At 43.3% G+C, this 18,887-nt stretch overlaps 1 protein-coding gene across 4 annotated transcripts in view; it reads right to left on the reverse strand.

Annotated features, from left to right (window-relative positions):
• Nucleotides 1–3,713: 3,713 nt before the first annotated feature.
• mrtfba (myocardin related transcription factor Ba) overlaps nt 3,714–18,887 on the reverse strand; it is a 34,233-nt gene continuing 19,059 nt past the window's right edge. For 2 of the 4 annotated variants that reach the window (XM_080789650.1, XM_080789653.1), the window contains 14 exons: nt 17,522–17,587; nt 16,592–16,647; nt 16,046–16,121; nt 14,918–15,079; nt 14,419–14,597; nt 13,924–14,067; nt 13,000–13,247; nt 11,516–11,690; nt 9,478–10,494; nt 8,690–8,887; nt 8,134–8,283; nt 7,703–7,840; nt 7,438–7,498; nt 3,714–6,892 (listed from right to left, as the gene is read on the reverse strand). In XM_080789650.1, the coding sequence (XP_080645776.1) occupies nt 6,381–6,892; nt 7,438–7,498; nt 7,703–7,840; nt 8,134–8,283; nt 8,690–8,887; nt 9,478–10,494; nt 11,516–11,690; nt 13,000–13,247; nt 13,924–14,067; nt 14,419–14,597; nt 14,918–15,079; nt 16,046–16,121; nt 16,592–16,647; nt 17,522–17,587 (3,182 nt within the window). In that variant the 3' untranslated portion in view covers nt 3,714–6,380. The remainder of the gene's footprint in view (nt 6,893–7,437; nt 7,499–7,702; nt 7,841–8,133; nt 8,284–8,689; nt 8,888–9,477; nt 10,495–11,515; nt 11,691–12,999; nt 13,248–13,923; nt 14,068–14,418; nt 14,598–14,917; nt 15,080–16,045; nt 16,122–16,591; nt 16,648–17,521; nt 17,588–18,887) is intronic. The other 2 variants (XM_080789652.1, XM_080789651.1) reach the window with 2 other exon arrangements.

Consider the following 18,887-nt stretch of genomic DNA (forward strand, 5'->3'; position numbering starts at 1 on the left):
GTTCTCTCCTGCGGCCGCCCCTGCAGCCTGTGGAGAAATGCAGATCTGTAGTGCTTTGAGAGCAGGTGTCTTAAATAGTGTTTGGGGAGGACACTGGCCAGGTGTCTCCCCTTCCACTCATCATCTCTGGCTCCGCCCTCCAACACTGCAATGGAACTGTTAAAGGCACAGCCACACATACACCAGAAACCCCACATAGTAGACTAAAGGCCCAGGGGGCCGTCACATATGCAATATATTTTTGTTTCATATATAACTTTGATTTTGTATATTTATCTCTTCTGTAATGTCCACGCCCACAATCTGTTGATTAGTAATGCACAGCACCTGAGCTGTATTATTTGGAAGCTGTTTAAAAGCAAGTTCTTTGTCTGTAAAAAACCATAGCACTGACGAAGGTCTGAGGACCGAAAACGTTTTGCTTTTTAATCTCACCATGAGCACAGAGCACCATGAGCACAGCATCTTAAAATAAAAGAAAATATATTTTTCTAAGTCTCAAGTCTAAGGAGTTTTACTTCTTTGTTTATACGGTGAGCGAGTCTTTTCCTGTCAAAGGACCATGGGCCTGTAAATGAACAACACAAAAACTAAGGCACTGGTGTCGGACTTCTGGTTTACCGGAACGGGGTTCAACTCCCTGCAGTGCCCTGCAGGATGGGAAACATTAGCAAAAAAAAACGATGGGTTATAGCCCATGTTTTTTGAAAAATTGCGGAGTATTGCGGAGGAATTGCGGAGTGTTGCGGAAAAATTGCAGAAAAATTGCGAAATTGCGGAAATTGAAAATTTTGGAATTTTTGGAAATTGTGGAAAGCGCAAATTGGAAATTGCAAATTGCCGAAATTGCGGAAATTGAAAATTGCGGAAATTGGAAATTGAGGAAATTGCAAATTGCGGAAATTGCGAAAATTCAAATTGCGGAAATTGAAAATTGCGGAAATTGCAGGAAGATATTTCAATGCAATTTCACCTAGAAACTCCATTCACACTTTTTATTATTCAGCTCACTGTGGAGACACATGCTGGAACTTTTTAAAATTACAATCAATGAAACGTTGTCACAGTACACCAATCTTTTAATGACACAAAGACATACAGTACTTGTATATACACATTTTTGAAGAATTATTTAAAAAATAGAGCTGATGGATGCATTATATAAGTATAAAAATATGCATTACATCTATATATGTACACAATGTGCAAAACATATGGCATACAAACATCACAAGAGGCATGGGGCAGTGATGTATAGTAGAGTAAAATATGATGGTTGTCAGTGGACATTAATGATAAAACATCATGTTGCCTCAGTTCTGGCGCTAGCAATGCCCCCCCCCCCCCCCCTCCGTCAGTATCCCAGCATTATTTTCCTATGACATGTCACTTGAGCCCTATTTTATACTTTTAGTGTACAATGGTGTGCAGATCTACAAACTCACAATGTGTTGCATCTTGTAGATTTATTTATTTTTACAATTTATTTTAAAATGTGTCCCTATAAGGACACCAATGGTTCAATGAAAACCAAAACGGATGTGTCCTACAAACTATAGCTGTTAGATATTGTTGCAGCTGCCGGGTGGGTTTTTTCTTTTTATTAATAAAGTATTCGCTCAATCAATCAATACAATAAAGTGCTCATCTGTTCCCTTTGGATTTGTGAAGAACTTCCCTATAATATTCTGAATTTAGAGTGCAAATGCACCACGCTCCACGCCTGTATGAAGTGCTCTGTCTGGAACTAGTTTTGCAGTACTTATGTGGTGAAGGCTCTACGCATCAAGTACAAGGCAGGATCTCATATACAGCACTGTATAGTATATAAAGAGAGATCAGCCATCAAGACTCATTGCTTTTAAGTGGTCTGTCCATAAACATTACTCATGACAGAGCGCCCCATGGGAAGTGGCATCACATGGTCGATTAATGAAAGAAAAAAAAGGTCTAGGATGAAATAGCTGAAATAGAATGCTGACAACAGTTTTGTATTCATACGCCTTATATTTAAAGTAAAAAAAAAAGAAAAATCTAAAACAATCTCAAAACCAAAGATATACAGATAAAACTTTAATTGACATAACGATTATGATTCTTTTCTTTTACACACTCCAAAAAAAGTGATAAATAGAAAAACAAATGTGTGAAATTAAGATAATCTATGTGATAATATGCTCCACTGCCATATTTGGCAAAGAAAAATAAACGTGTATATATTGTACTTTGACGGCCCTACAGCTAACACTTTTAACACTGTCGACGACAAATTCCTCTAGAGGTTAAAATAATCAGAAATGAGCAACTCACTTTTTCTGTGCCTCCTACATACGGCAAAATAAAAACAGCTCAGACGCAGACTACACAAGCTTTTGGTAGTACACGCTGTACTCTAAGTGCAGTATTTGGCATTAAGCTCTCCTCATGATTATTAGTGTTTTTAACTGAGGAACAAAAAGCACCATATATTTTATTTTCTTGTCAGTTTGTGATGAATGTAGGCTTGGCCCCTGGCATTTTTCAAGAAAAAACAGCTGACCAATTTTACACGGCACTCAAAATGTATTGCCATCTGCATTTTTCATGTAAGAATAATACCCTTATTTAACCCTTTGTTGACCCTTAAATATCAGTGAAAGGGTTTCAATGAAAATGTACCAACACTGTGGTGTCCATTCTTGTGCCACAGAGGGCCCTAAACTGAGGGATTAGACAAATTCACACCACCTCGAAGCGGGTGTAGCTTGGTAGGACTAGGGATTTAAAACTGCATAAGTTTGGCCCCTTGTGGCACATGATTGGGCAACACTGTGGCACTATGGACCAATCAGTTATTGCTTAAGCATACAAGGATGTAACAAAGTAAGGTAGATAGGATTTTGAATTATTTAAAATGATGAATTCTAAATTAAATAAATTAAATAAAAGCAGACGTATATTCCAAAAGTGGTATAATAAAGTGAGTCAGCCCTATGCAGAATTGATGAGAATATCTTGACTGAAATACTTCAACCAATACCTCAGTAAATGTGATTTAAAGTGGCAAGACCAAATTCTACAGTCCACATTGAAACGGTCACAGACCAAGCCGAGATCTTGCCTTCATTTACTTGTACTGTCCCCCACATTGGGGTGTCTTGACTCTTGACTTTAACACCGGTCAGGACAGACAGACAACAGTCATCAGAAGCCATTTAAGAAGCATGGTATATCAATTACGTAAGCTGGATAGCAAGTGATTTGGTTTATCTGTATGAACACTAAAACACCACATATGTTCAGACAGCTGAAGGGCCATGGCCGAGGGAAAACAAGGCTCAACATTTAAAGACATAAAAACAATCATGCACACAGAGATAAGATAACAAACACAGACATGCAGAACAACAGACGGGAAGACAAAGTCACACAGTGTCGAGTCCACACACACACACACACACACACACACACACACACACACACACACACACACACACACACACACACACACACACACACACACACACACACACACACACACACACACACACACACACACACACACACACACACACACACACACACACACACACACACACACACACACACACACACACACACACACACACACACACACACACACACACACACACACACACACACACACACACACACACACACACACACACACACACACACACACACACACACACACACACACACACACACACACACACACACACACACACACACACACACACACACACACACACCTCCCAGTAGCAAAAAAATATTATAGTCCTCAAAAAACGTTTTGGATTGCTGTGGGTGTTAATCAGGTCTGATAGTTCTACTGGGAAGTGGGAACTACTTCCCTTCTCCTCAAAACCCAAAGTTTGCCAGCCATTTTCACAACCTAGACTCTATTTGACCGAGGGCTATACTCTAATAGTCTACTCTATAGTATAGACTATTAGAGTATATACTATTGACTTTTCGGTTTTTGCTGCAGCAAAATGCAGCTGATCTACAAGCCCACAACGCATCATGTCATGCTGTGAGCTTGTACATTCAACTAAGTAGTATACTGTAGTGTTTAAGTGGTCAAACAGACAAATATTTCTTCAAATATTTCTTATGCGAATAATGTTTGGGTAGCTGCCACAGACCAGTCAAACTCAGTCACACACACGCAATCACGCGCGCACAAAGTGCAGAGATACTTCAGGACAGTTCAATACACATATCCCCTTGTCTGAAGAGCACTTTATGCCACATTACAATGTGTTACAATCTGCAGCATACACCTATACAGACCTATTGCCCACGTGTGTGTCCTATACACTGTCTTTTGTTCCCGTGCCACTGTTGTACGCAAGTTATCCATCACAAGAAAAAAAAGGAACAGCTGCCAACAATGTGAGGAAAGTCTTAAGTCTTAAACTTTTAAACCGCCCATTTAAGAATACATTCAGAATAAAGATAATGGCTGGACAAAGAAGTGTTGAGGTCTCCAGACCAGAGGAGGTGGTGTCTGGCATGTCATCACAATTTGCTGTCACACCATTTATGGTGATCGTTTTGTCGTTTAACTGATCACCTCAAATTCAGAAATATTTCACATTTCCTTGTTCTGGGGTGTAATGTGCGAGCGAGGCGTGCCGCCAGATTGCCTTGAACCTTTATTAGTGCATAGTTCTCGCAGAATGGGAAGAGCATCCACTCGTCAGGAATTTGAGTCTTTGTTCTCAATAGACAGTTGATCTCGTTGGACCTCGTGAAAGGTCGGAATAAAAAAAGGCCCTCTCCAATACTGTGATGAATTGGATTGGCCGGGACACGCATAGTCTGTGTGTTATACATGTACTGTGCAAGTCTATCGGTGTGAATAGAAGCTTGATGGAGAATCGTTCTCATACTTCTCACTGCATGAGTGGTTGCCTGGCTTTGCACCGTGATTTGCAGACAGGCCTAAAGATTGAGCACCCTTACAAACGGAGTCCAAAATATGGGAGACGAGTCAGACATGTCCACCCCAAGTTCAAGTCCATTTCAATTATTCAAGGAAATTATCCAATGAATATCGTCTCACTCCATATGTGTGTACTGTTATGTAGTGGTAACAATCAAGGCTTTCTAGCTATTTGAAAGTGTTTCAAATGAACATGCAACTCCATTTTCATCAGGCCTATGGTTGTCACAATATGCATGACAAGATAAAGCCCATATACAGTATAGGGCTGACGACTACCAACACAGATTAATGTAGATCTGATCCCAGACTAAGAACATGCCTTTTGCAGGGAAATACTTCCTCCATTTTAGGGTGGTTTCTCTAATGCAGAGCAGGATGGGTCATGTCATCTCCTCTGGGCCTCTGTACTTCCTGCCACTGTGCTTTAACTGTCCACTGAGTCCAACCTAAACTGCCTTTACAAACATCCTTTAAGATGAGTTACTGCCGTTTGACTTTGTGGGGCAGAGTGGCACAAAATAAGTCTGCGTAAACCTGTCAGCCTCTGAGACCTAGTACGGATAGGATATGCTTGGGCTGTCAACTAGGTCCAAACCGTGTAGTACTGTCGGGAACATCTGCCCACACTTCTGTTGTGTTACTGTGGTAACGCAGAAACACAGATCAACATTCTGGCTGTAGGTCACAAACACTCCGCGTCAGGCATGTGTGTTCTCAGCTGATGATATTTTCTTAGCAACCAGCCAAACCACTGGTGGGATAAAGGGGAAACATCTGAGCAACCCATAACACCCGGGCTCTCCATAGCGACACTGCAGTCTAGCAGAGTGTGGTTTGTACAGTATTTACATACAGAGACTTTTCTTTCCTGCACAATTAATCTCTTCGAATCCACATTGTTCAAAAAGAAAAATAATATTTTCTGTCCTTGATATACCTTTTAATCTAAAAGAAAAGTGTATGATGTTGATCATCATACAATAGTCAAATGTGCAAAGTGTTCATTTAACTCTGAATATGTAAGCATGTATCCGTATGGGTCCACCTTTGCACTCAGAGTTAAAAGAACACTCCTAATGCTATTGTGTATGTGACATCTATTGGCTGTGCAACAATTTATGTAACTTTTGTTCTTTGTCAACTAATGTTGTGCAAATTCTCGCTTGTAAATCTACCGACTTCAGTGTACTGCCTATGCTGCAGGTGGTTGTAGGACAGCTAGTGAATGACTGTTATTGCATGGATGTACCAGAGATATGGTGCAGAATGACTCCTTCCTCCTCATCCTCTGACAATCAGTTCTACCACTCCTAAATCCACACCTCTATCTAAGTTCTGCTCTTGTCTGCTGGTTGCTTAGTTACTCATCTGCCACGTCCTCATTTTGGTCCCTTTTTCTGTCCATCAAATGCTCTCTCTCCATCCCTCAGTCCCAGTGTAGCTGCAGGTCCTGCGCGTCCAGGAAGTCTGTGGGCATCCCCAGGGGCCCGCCCACGGGGCCCGGAGGCATGGTGAGGTCCAGCCACTCCATGTTGTCCAGGGTGGGGTCGGACAGGCCCATGTTGAGCGAGGAGGAAGGGGAGGAGGAATCACAGAAGGACAGTTCGGACGTGTCCATGGGCGAGTAGGGCTGCTGGTCCATGAGCTGCGCCTGCAGCTCCTCCATCAGGCCCAAGGTGCGGGGGTCCGACACGGGGGCCGTGCCGCCCAGGGTGCTCTCCAGGAAGGCCTCCAGCTGGTTGTCCGAGGCCAGAGAGGAGAGGCTGGGGGGCATGCGGGGGTCCGCCGGGGGGCTCAGGGTGGGCGGTGGCGCCACCTGGATCTGCGGCGGCGGCCTGCAGAGGACCGTGTTGACCGGGAGGGTGGTGATGCTGGCTGTCACTGGGAGGGGCTTGGGGAGCGTGTTAGCAGCGTCCTGCTGGATGAACGGGGTGATCTCTGGAAACGAGAGGAGAGGCAAGGAAAGGAATATAATGAAGATTAAAGGAACAATACAACAAACATTCCGGCAGCCACTAGATGTCACACTTTTACAACACCTCTGTTTGATAAGGTTCACGATTACCCTATAAGATGGCAAAGGCAGCAGTCATGTAGTCTGCAATGTTGTAATGCAAGGCTGAATTCAAAAATATATTTAGGGATCTTACTCAATGAAACATGGGCAGTGGTGACCGTCAGCTTTCAGCTTACAGAGGCGAACAAATCATACTTTGATCTATCAGTCTGACAACATTTAAATGATTATTTCACAATCATACTTTTTGGAGAAAGCAATACCTTTATTCCACACCTTTCCAAAAGCTCTGTGGATGTATTATTGTCTGTTCTTTATTCATTTTCAGAATTCTTTCCCTATAGTATAACTTTTAATGTTCTTCTGCGAAAACCAACAGTTTAGTTGGAACTGGGGCATTGTGACTTTCATCATACTACCATCTGTCAGGGTGTTTGTGTGTGGCTGTGTGTCTATGTGTGTGTACCTCCACTCTCGATCAGAATGTCGAACAAGTCATCCATTTGCTGGCTTGTTGCCGTGGGAACCTGAGAAAAGAGTCTTTTAGTTAGGAAGAAGTGGAGAGATGTGAAAAATAGCCTAACAGTGCCTCAAGGCTACTGACTGAAAGTTGACGAGGAGAAAAACAGTGTGTGTGTGTGTGTGTGTGTGTACATCCTGTCAGTATTTCTTCAATGTCCTTGAATAATATTAGTGTGTGTGCAGCAATGTGTACAGCATGAATTTCAGACCTGCGAGATGTTGTTGATGTGCAAGTTGCGGGTTTGTTTGACCGCGTCTTCGTAGCGTGGAGGCTCTCTGGTCTTGGGGGCCTGGCTGACTAGAGAGGAGGAATGGATGATGAAGGCAGGCTGAGTTGGAGAGGGACACTGTGGGAGAGAGAGGGGGAGAGAGAGAGAGAGAGAGAGAGAGAGAGGGGAGAAAAAGTAAAGCACAGAAAGTTCGACAGATGCAGAGAGAAAACACAAGTTACCACGAGAGCCATTAAAACCCTAACACGAAGTTGTAAGAGAATAAAACATAATACATATAGATACCACAACATTCCTTTTACAGTACTCGGGTCGTTCTTTCAGTGCCAACCAGAGTGGCAGAGGCCATCCATGTACAGAAAGAAGATAATACACAATATGATGCTTTTCTGGATGTTGTGAGGCCCTACCTTTCTGAGCGGGCCGTTGGAGATGGTACAGTGGTTGGGTGAAGCCCGCGGAGAGAGTCTGTTTTCTGGGGAACTGCTCAGAAAGGACTGGGGATTCAAGTCAGACCTGCTCTGGTTCTCCGAGCTAGTATTAGTGTGCACTGTCAGGGTCTGTAGGGACAAGACAAAGTAGTTCAAGGTAATGTCATCAGTTTTTCAAAACCTTTTTTTCGAAAACAAAACAAAATCAATGAAGATAAAACCCCTTGTGTTGCAGCATCTCGTTTTCAGTACATACAGTATATATTTACATGATTGTTGATGTGGGACATACCGTAACCGTTACTCTAACTGTATACTTGAGTATAAAGAGCACAGTTCACTAAAATAAAGTCAAGTATGCACATTATGCATGAACAAAAGTCATATCCTGCAAGTCACATGGCTGCTAGTTAAAGCAAGAGACACGCCAAGTGCACCGGTGCTGTGTCTGACCTGTAACAGAGGTCTGCCAGTGCACCGGTGCTGTGTCTGACCTGTAACAGAGGTCTGCCAGTGCACCGGTGCCGTGGCTGACCTGTAACATGTGGTTGTGGTTGGCCAGCTGCTGGCTGGGTGTCGTCTCCATGGTGGTGCTTTGTAGCTGGGCCAGGCCCTGGGCAGGGCTGGACACTGTGGCCTGCAGCATCGGCTGGCCCTGGGCAGGGCTGGACACTGTGGCCTGCAGCATCGGCTGGCCCTGGGCAGGGCTGGACACTGTGGCCTGCAGCATCGGCTGACATTCACATTCAGGGGAGGAAAGAGAACACAATCCAGTGGTTAAACCCTCTATTTCAGACGCCCATTTCTGCAACTGGCGCTTCACAGTTAAGTAGGCCAAACTGTACAAGCAAGACAATTTAAAATGCGTAAATAAAACATGTAGTTTTCCTTTTCCCAGGCTTTGCCGTCGCAATGGCTGGGTGCTCGATTTCTTTGTGGTTAATCCATTTGGCTTTTGTATCATACTGCTGTACTTTTAAATTGCCATTAAAATATTCAATCAATCAATCCAATTCCTCATGGGACTCCAAGTGTACATGGAACTAAAATGTGTACAAGATAAATTAACTTTGAGAAAATTACACAGTGAAGATTACGGTCTCGAAGACCAATGCTACCAAATGGGCCTGTGGCCTAATGCATATCAAACTGGGAATGCTTGAAATTAAAAAGATTGAGCATCACTGCACTACACAAATCGATCATTCAAGTCTCATCTAATTAGAGCGATTTCTTAAAAAAAATCAAGCACCTCAAAGTCAGAATTAGATGCTTTGAGAAAATGATATGGGTATACAATGCTAATCCTATGGTATATTGTACCTGCAGTTTGACGGTGGTGGTGGGCAGCTGGATGGTGGTGGCACTGCTGGGCAGTGACACAGGGAGCAAGATCTGTGTCGTGGACTGGCCAGCTGTGGTCAGCAGCGTCTGGGTTTGACCTGTGCTGGTAAACAGGGTCTGTGGCTGACCCAGTACCTGGGACACGCCACCCTGGTGGCTGATGAAGAACTGCTGCAGGCTGGGTGCTGCCTGTTGGGCCTGCTGGGGGCGAGCATGGAGGTTGAGGCTTAGCTGAGCCTGGGAGACCCGCTGTGAGCTGTGGGACGTTCTCTGGGCCTGGGGCTGGGGGAGTAGCTGGGCTGAGGGTTGCTGCTGAACCTGGGGGATCATTTGCGTCTGTTGTTGCTGGGACTGGGGTTGAGGTCGGGCTGGTTTGGCAGAAGATACAGTCACATCCTCTAGCTTCAGAGCCTGGGGGGCTTGGAGAGAGGCAGGGATGGGAAAGGCAACGGAGGAACAGTTTGACAAAACCCTGCCCTCCGATTTGACCAGGCTGGAGTTCATGGAGGAGGGCACAGAGGTGGGGACACGGTCAGAGCTGGCCACTCCCTGGCCTCTCTTCTCCACCTCCAGCTGCATCTTGAGCTCCTCCACCAGCCTCTGTTCCTGCTCCAGCTTCCTCATCAGCTCCTCAATCTGGCACTCCTTCTCGTGCAGCCTCCTGTCCTTCTCCTCCGGGACCCGGCCCTGCGAGGCCGCCTGCAGCGGGGAGGATCCGGCCTCCACGCGACCCAGGATCACCATCTGAAGGTTCGGAGGCGGGGCCTCGGACATGCCCACGTCCTGCGGGACTGGGGTGAAGGAGGAGTTGGCGAGGAAGGGGGAGACCGGAGGGGTGGAGCTCGTGATCTCTGGGGTGACCTCCATGGGGACAGCGGAGACTTTGGAAGGGGTGTTGGGGTTTTCCTGGAAGGGTTTTAGTTTCTCCATCAGGTCGGTTTTAGTTCCCGACACGGGGAGGCCGCGAAGTTTCAGCTCCATTTTTAACTCAGCCACCTGGAATAGAAGACATCACCATCGCATCAAATGACTCCCCAGCCTTAACAATCAGCCCTTTCTAATGATGCTATAGATAGAGGTTAAGCCAGAGACAGCAGTTTGTTTCAGCGAGTTTAATGTCAAGCTGGAATATTATTTGAGTACCTATTTCACCACAAAAAACGAATTAGAAAAGCAGGCAGTAAACCTTAAAGTACAGATTAATTACAATACATATTGTATGTCTTCATGGAGTGCACAGTGCTCAATGGCTGAGGGAAGTAGGGGTGCTGGAGCACCCCCTCCCCGCAGGCACAGCCCCCCCTCGGACAGGAGGGGGAAAATAATAATACTTTAGTTTTAATCAAAACAGATTTCTGTTACTAGGCCTAATAAATATGCTGTATCACAGTATCGGCCCCTTATCCTGGTTAATTGCCTTTATTTCAGTTTGCTCATGCGTGTGGAGAGGGAAGTATAAGCCACTTTTCCGTGTGAAAATGAGCGTGCACGAGGCACACGCGCACCCCCTACTGAAGGTTCAGCACCTCCTACTGTAAATATCTTCCCGCGGCCATGGTCAAACCCCACCATAACCATAATAACTATGCTGTCTCATATGACCATATATCTTAGTAAAATAATCTTTGGGGCCGATCAATGGCATAAAGTTGAAGCTGTTCACCACAGTATGGTTTCTTCCCCTACACACTGAGTCTTCACAGCACAGTGAAACTTCACAGGCCAACAGTGGAAAGAAACATTGTGTGGAATGACAACAATAGCAGCACCAGCCATTATCCTGGCTTCATGTCATTTCAGAGTGAACAAAGTCTCTCACACTCACACTCACACTCACACTCACACTCACACTCACACTCACACTCACACTCACACTCACACTCACACTCTGTAGATTCTCTATGTTCACTAGTTTGGGTCATGGGGAGACAAATCTCTCTTTTGGGTATTGAGCTAGGTTTGGGGAACCAGCTAAATACAGTATTAGCACAGCAAAAGCATGATGATGTCTTGATACCTTCATCTCTTCCAGGTTGGCAGGCAGGATGCCCGGCTTGCGGTTGGACAGGGTGGAGGTGCTGCTGGGCCGCTGCTGGACCGGAGTGGAGGGCGGAGGAAGTGCAGTCGGCAGGGAAACCATGATGGAGGTTGGCAGGCCATTGGCACCGGGGCTCTGGGCCTCTGCACCAGTCCTGCAGTGACGGAGGGAGAGAGAGGATGAGTAAAACAGAAGAGACAAACGAGGAGAAGTAGAGGGGAGATCAGAGACAGTGAGCAGGAAGGGGGTATAAAGAAATGGTGATATATCATATATATAGTGATATATTGGAAAGAAGGGAATAAGAAATGTGGAGGGAGGGAGAAGAAGACATGGAAAGACAGACAGACAACAAGATATGTCAAGACATGAGAGTAATTACAGGGCATCAGGTACCGTCGCCCATAATCCATCTCGCCCTCGTTCTTTTCCGCCGAGCTCATGCCGGCCGCTCGGGTGCGCCGGTTCTTGTATTCTTTATTTTGTTTTACTGAGAATAAGGTTAGAAATAAGTTTAGGGTTAGGCGTAGTTTTACTGGGGTTAAGTTTGGGAATAGGGTTAGGTTTAGGCATAGTTTTACTGAGGTCAAGGTTAGGTTTATCGTTTAGGCATAATTTACTTAGGTTACTTTAGGAAGGCTGAGCAGTTCCGCCGGCTGTACGCCCGGGGTGAGTTGGTAAATGGGCGACTAGTTTGGTATTCAATTACAGTACATACAACAGCCTGGGAAGTTTCAGATTATTACGAGCCTTAGTTGCTCAACAACTTAATTTGGGTGAGAGGGTGAGACAGAGAGAAAGAAACAGGAGATGAAGAGGGATAGAGGGCAAAAGAGAGGGGGGGGACTAATTAAAGTAGACTGAGAGACTGCGAAACAGAGAGTAGAGAAAAGTAGGAGAAAAAAACCACTCAATATGAACAAACTGTCCTCTATCCTTCACTTCGTGTCTCAATGAAAACACAGCACTGGTTCAAAGGCAGCCTGGCCATGAGCGGTGTTCGTTCAAAACAGGCAAAAACATCCTGTCAGATATCAATATGTTTTGACAGACCGATGTTATTGGAAACTACTAGCCAATGGCCCTCGGGATTGCTGAAAACAATATTTTGTTGTTTTGGTCCGCTTTGTTCTGGAACAGAGGAAAACGTTATGTGGAGTCATGGAGGCCGTTAACTATTTCAAATCCAATCAAAGCCAATATGGCGTTTCGAAGGTAGAAGGCATTTTCTGCCAACAGTCTAGCCTACACCTTTTTGGTCTGTTTCTTTTGCAAAACATAATGTATTGATTTGATTGATTTGTTATAATGACCAAAACAAATAAACTCATACATCGCCATACCAGAATTAGTGTCGACTAGAGATTACAGATACCGGTAGTTCTGTTCAGACATAAGTTTCGAAGATGTAGGTTCAGTGGGCCTTGTGGTGTAGTGGTCAATGCTTTAAAGAGTTGACATACTTTAAAGGTGCAGGTAGTATAGTCTGGTAGTTGTAATGCTGTTGTTGCTGGCTCAGGATCTGCAGCTGAAGGAAAAGCTGTTGTTGCTGCAGTAGTCTAGCGTAGGACGAGTCCATTTGAGCCTCGCTAACATCTAGCTTCTGGTCTGGTGGAACATACTGATGGTACTTCAACTTCTTCACCCTGGGCTTGGGCTCCTTTCCCTTCTTGCTCCGGCTCTTCTCCGATGGGTGTTTGGGCTGGCTTTGCTGTGGCGGACGTGGAAAGAGGAGTGGGGCGAAAAGAGGACATATATTTGTGTAACTTATATAATATATAATGTTGCTGATTTCTGAGGTGGGTGGGTCTTTTAGGCCCTTTCATGTCCACATCCATGTTTTCTTCTACAGGCAGGTGTTCGGGTGAATATCACCCACATTTAGTGATGGAGAAAAATCCCATACACCCACAATGGGCTTTTGTCCCAGGAATGGAGGGATGGGTGGACCAAAGGAGAAGTTCCCAGATCCATTATGTTTTTTTAGGAATATTTAAAAAAGAATACCCACATTTTCAGCGATTTTTGTTGCCTCAAATCAAATCAAATAATTTGTAAGAAGAAAAAAAAATCTTCCTCTTTCTAATTATTTGATCGGCCCAAAACATTGTGTTTATTGTCATGATTTGTCACAACTCGAGTTGGCTTTGTCCGCAGCGTAAACGTCTTTAAATAAATACTTTTTGAAAAGTCTATGAGGAAAATGAACGGGGATTTTCTTTCCGGGTCTGGAAAGGGGACTGCGACGCTCTATTGAGATTCTCTTTTCAGGTTTCAGCCAAAGTAATCTAAAAGAATGAATGCAACCTTTCTCCCAAATAACAGCATTTAGATATTGATCAATTTAGTGGTTATATTATGGTTTGATGATGAAAGAAAATCCTTACTTTCACCAATGTCGGGCCAGGTTTTGAGGGAGCAACCGTGGTGATTGGCTGAGCATGGGCAGCAACTGGGCGACTCACTGGCTGCTCATTGGTGCAGAGGACTTTCAGGAAGTCAGCAGCTCCTTGCGTAGTGACTGGTAGGGTCTGAAACGCAAGGTTACATAACACACAGAACATCACTTTTAAGTCTGTGAATAAATAAAATGTATTTGCATCTTGTGATCTCTTTTTACCACAACTAATGAAATGTTGCTCTTTTGTGAGATTACTGTATGCGTTCACAATTATTCATCACAAATATCTATAAATACGTGATTCAATCAATACTGTCAATACTGGTATGTGATGACGTAGCAGGTGTGATTCTAAACTTAGCCTGGGTGCTCTACCATGAAATATCATGTGGACTTTTGGACTGTGTTTACTAGTTGCAACTGTACACGACTGTGAACATTTTGCTAAAGGTGCTGCTCTCAGGCAGCACATCTGTATTACCTGTACTGGGGTGTGTGGGATTGCTGGAGGAGTCAGGGTGGTCGTTGAGGAGGGGGTCTCCGGTGTCCTGCTCTCCGCAGGCGAGGGAGTCGAGGTCTGGGACTCCTGGCTGGCAGGCTGCTCTGGGGACAGGGGGTCACAACTGTCCTCGTCAAACACCTTGGGGTAGTTCACCTGGCCTGGGACAACACGGATGGTAGACAGAGCAGGGGGGGTCAGACATGATCATATAATATCGTTTTTGTCTCCATCTCATCACCTTCAACTGTCAACATGTTGTATGTTATTAATCCGTTGACACACCTAGTACAGTATGTACTAAATACCATACCTAGTAGGCCTATGTGTAAAACATCAGTTTTTTTGTAGGGGTAGTTGTGATTGATTTTGACATGCTTTAGCTCCAGTGTCTCATACCCATGCAACGAACAAAATCAACCGTAAATAAATATGTCCGGAACATTTCTTCTGTGCATGTATATTGTCCCGTGTCCCTCACCAATAATGGCCTCTTTGAGGGTGGAGTCTACAGGCAGGATGTTCTTCTCCACCAGCTCCAAGGGACCGGGCCGCTGGGCTAACTTCTCGTTCAGGTTGTCAGCCAGACGAGCCCTCTTCAACCTCATCTGGGTAGCCTGCAACGAGGGCTCTGCTCCCGTCTCTGGTCGAAACAAACACAAGATACAAACAAGATACAAACACAATCAGAATCAACCTTTATTGTCACATCACATTACAAGTAAGGTGGGTGAAAATATTGGTTGTGCACATTACAAGTAAAGTGGGTGAAAATCTTGGTTGTGCTCATCATTGCAAAATAGGATAGAGAGAAAAGAGCATAAAGTGCATAATATGACTAATCTGCATGATACAATTGTGGGTGCATAATAAATAAATGTACCCACAGATACAAAGTAAGATACTGTCTTAAGTAATTATCGATAGTTTGGATTATTTACTGTACTCATGTGTCTCTATTCTGGTGCTACAAAGTATTTCATTCACTTTTGTAGCAAAAGTGGGTGGGAGTAATGTTTCAGCTCCCAAGCTGCCACACTCGTCCTTTTCCTAGTGTGGGGCTTTAAGGGTAGGCATCACATTTCCTCTTTAATAATAATGTAACAGCAAGGCAAGGTGTTAAAGTCTCTGGACTCTTGTATAATTCAGGGTTTTAAAGGGGCAAGGTGAGTGCTATTTAATTTAATTGGATCGAGTAAATAAAGACAAATGTCACATGTTATATGCAGATTATTTTGCATTTATATCTGTTTTTAATGGTGTAGGCTTTCCAATGTATTTGTATAGCTTTAAGTGTACTTTTTCATTTGATGGGTCCTTTCTCACACGTTTCCCTTTTTCATTTTTTTCTACTTAATGATTGCCTGATTGTTCTTATGTAATAACAATGTAATGAGTTGAACCACGTGATCTGCTTCCAAGTGGTTAATTGCAATTCCTGGACTGGTCGCCCTATTTAATGAGTTTGTTGCTCTGTGTTTTGTTAGCCCTGATGAAGACCGTATAGGTCGAAACATGTCTGTTCAATAAAGTTTTCTTCCTTTTTAACATTGAGTGTGCCCGGATCTCCACTTTGTTCTAAAGACAAATGTCAGTCAAAGACCAGTACCTTGGAGGATGTGCATCCTGACAAGCTCTGCTCGTTCTGGACGACTGCGGATCTTATGTTTCAGGAAGTTCTCCGTCTAAAGCAACAAACAATAGAAACAGCATGCTCAGAGAAAACTACATCAGCCTACCATATGTCTCCCATCAACACCTGAATCACATAACCTTGATGGCAAGGATATTTCCTTTCACTGCAATAAAACGAAGAAAATCAGTCTTAAAATCATGGGCATGTGAAGGCATTTATTTGAAAGAATACAATGAAAGTTCTGCTTCTGCTTGCATAAAGGCTTTGAGTGTTGTTGTTTTTTACCATACTTCTCTTTTCCTCTGTCTGACACCTCAACAATTCAATAACTTCTATAGTAAGTATTATTATGAACCCTATTCTGGGCATGTCATAATAAATGGATATTTATTTAGAATGAATATGCAAAATAACCTATCTACACAATGTGTCACAATTCACAACAAGCTTCTAGATCGGCTATTATCGCTAATTGATAATTGAGGGTTTAGGTGGTTAAATAAATGCTGAATGTCTTACCCTGGCTCTCTCCAAGCTGCGTATCTGCCCATGGAAAACTGCCGGACTCTTTAAAGCTGCAGCAGAAAGACAGACCAGTTACGTGAACATGCATGTCCAAACACGATGCGTGTCTGAAAAAACATACTGTAAACATTGTCCTATCAAACACAATGTGTTTGTTTATCGAATAATTTTATCGCATGAACTCAACTGGGTATTGTTTTGTTGGTGTTGTAAACCCACGCTAATCTCACTTCGGCTAGTTTATTTAGAATAAAACATAGAAGCAATGGACAAAACGAAAAACAGCAGCTGCAAAATCATAAAAAAGGTGAGAAGATTTTTAATGTTTTTAATGGTGTTTCTTTTGCTTTTATTCACTGCTGTAGCACTTTGAGATTCTTGCGAATGTAAAGTGCGTTATAAATAAAATCCATTATTATTATTATTATTATGATAATTAATGTTCTCTGCAAGACGAGATTGGGGCTTGAGAAAATATCTCCCACAAGAAAATGGTGTTAAGAAGTTAGGTAAGCTGTTGTGTATGTGTGTGTGATGGTCTGGTCTGGTCTGTGTGTGTTAGGTAAGCTGTTGTGTATGTGTGTGTGATGGTCTGGTCTGGTCTGGTCTGTGTGTGTTAGGTAAGCTGTTGTGTATGTGTGTGTGATGGTCTGGTCTGGTCTGGTCTGTGTGTGTTAGGTAAGCTGTTGTGTATGTGTGTGTGATGGTCTGGTCTGGTCTGTGTGTGTTAGGTAAGCTGTTGTGTATGTGTGTGTGATGGTCTGGTCTGGTCTGGTCTGTGTGTGTGTGTTAGGTAAGCTGTTGTGTAAAACTGTATGTGTGTGTGTGTGTGTGTGTGTGTGTGTGTGTGTGTGTGTGTGTGTGTGTGTGAGATGGTCTATTATTATTATTATTATTATGTGTGTGTGATGGTCTGGCACTTACGTGGCATTATGCCTTGGTCCACCAGTTGCTCTCTGGTACGCCTCTGTTGCAGCCTTAACTGCAGAACTGGAGGAGGGCGGGAGAGAGACAGAAAGAGTGTGTTAATATTTAGTTGGTCAAACACTGTGCACAAAGATGCTACGCACACCAAAGGCCTTGTAGTTCTGCCGGTCCACAGGAGAGTAAACTGAAGATAGATAGATAGATAGCTTTATTGTCATTCAGCAGATACATAAAATGCATAAGAGAACGAAATGTCGTTTCACTGGCTTTTAGTATGCTAGTTAAAAGAGCTAAAATACTATTAAAATCTAAAATCCACTTAAAAACAAATAAATTTGTTCATTGAGAGACAGATATTGCACAACAGGAGTCCTTATAGCAGCATATAGGGGGCAAGGTTAGGGGATATTGCACTTGTTCAAAAGTCTGATGGCTTGGGGGATTTAGTTGGCATCATAGGTTGTCAATCATAGAAGTATAATAACAGAAATGATTAGCAACGATTAGATGCAAACTAGCAAACCTTTCTTGGCAGGATTAATACTTATAGTATAGCTCTTGTTATGCAAGACAAAGGAAACACCTCAACCTGAGTCAATGCGATAACGTTTACCACAAAACAACAAACATTTGACTAAACGCTACCGACATTTTTCATCTCATCTGATCTAAACAACAGATGGCTGATTCAAATAATAGTCACATCCGCTATGTGATCATTTGGGGAATGTGTGTTTTAAACTGTGTAAACTACATACTGTACTGTGTACTCACTGTACTGTATGACCAAAAGTCCCTTTCGAATTGGTGTTTTAAATTACTGCCCTTTGTTCCAGTAAATGAAAATATTCATGTTACAGCTATGACATTCTAGACAATTGTGTGCTTCCACTTTCTTGGAACAGTTTGCCGGAAGGTCATTTCCTTTTTTCCGAATGAATCCCCCTGTGACCAGAATGAACAGAAAAAGCCTGCACAATGACAAATGTTTAGGCTCTTTCGATGCAATTCTTTTTATAAAGTAAAAAAAATAATATATATATATATATATATATGGGGAAGAGTGGGGACAGGGGGACTGTTGCCAAAGAAATGGACGCACACAATTGTCTAGAATGGAATATAGCTGTTGTAACATTACTATTTCCATTAACAGGAAAAATGAACAGCAATTAAAATCACTCATTATAAAGGATGCCCACTGTCTTTTGGTCACATAGTGTAAGTCCAATACAGTGATTATATTGACAGTGTTAAGTGCAAGTAAGTAAACACACTCAATCAATACCAAGAGTTGTTTTCAGAGTGACAGTACAGAGAACATGGAAGAATGAAGACAAAGTAAGAGTCATTGAGTATGGGC

This window comes from Protomyctophum bolini (genome assembly GCF_963924005.1).
Source record: "Protomyctophum bolini genome assembly, chromosome: 18".
Taxonomy (NCBI): Eukaryota; Metazoa; Chordata; class Actinopteri; order Myctophiformes; family Myctophidae; genus Protomyctophum; species Protomyctophum bolini.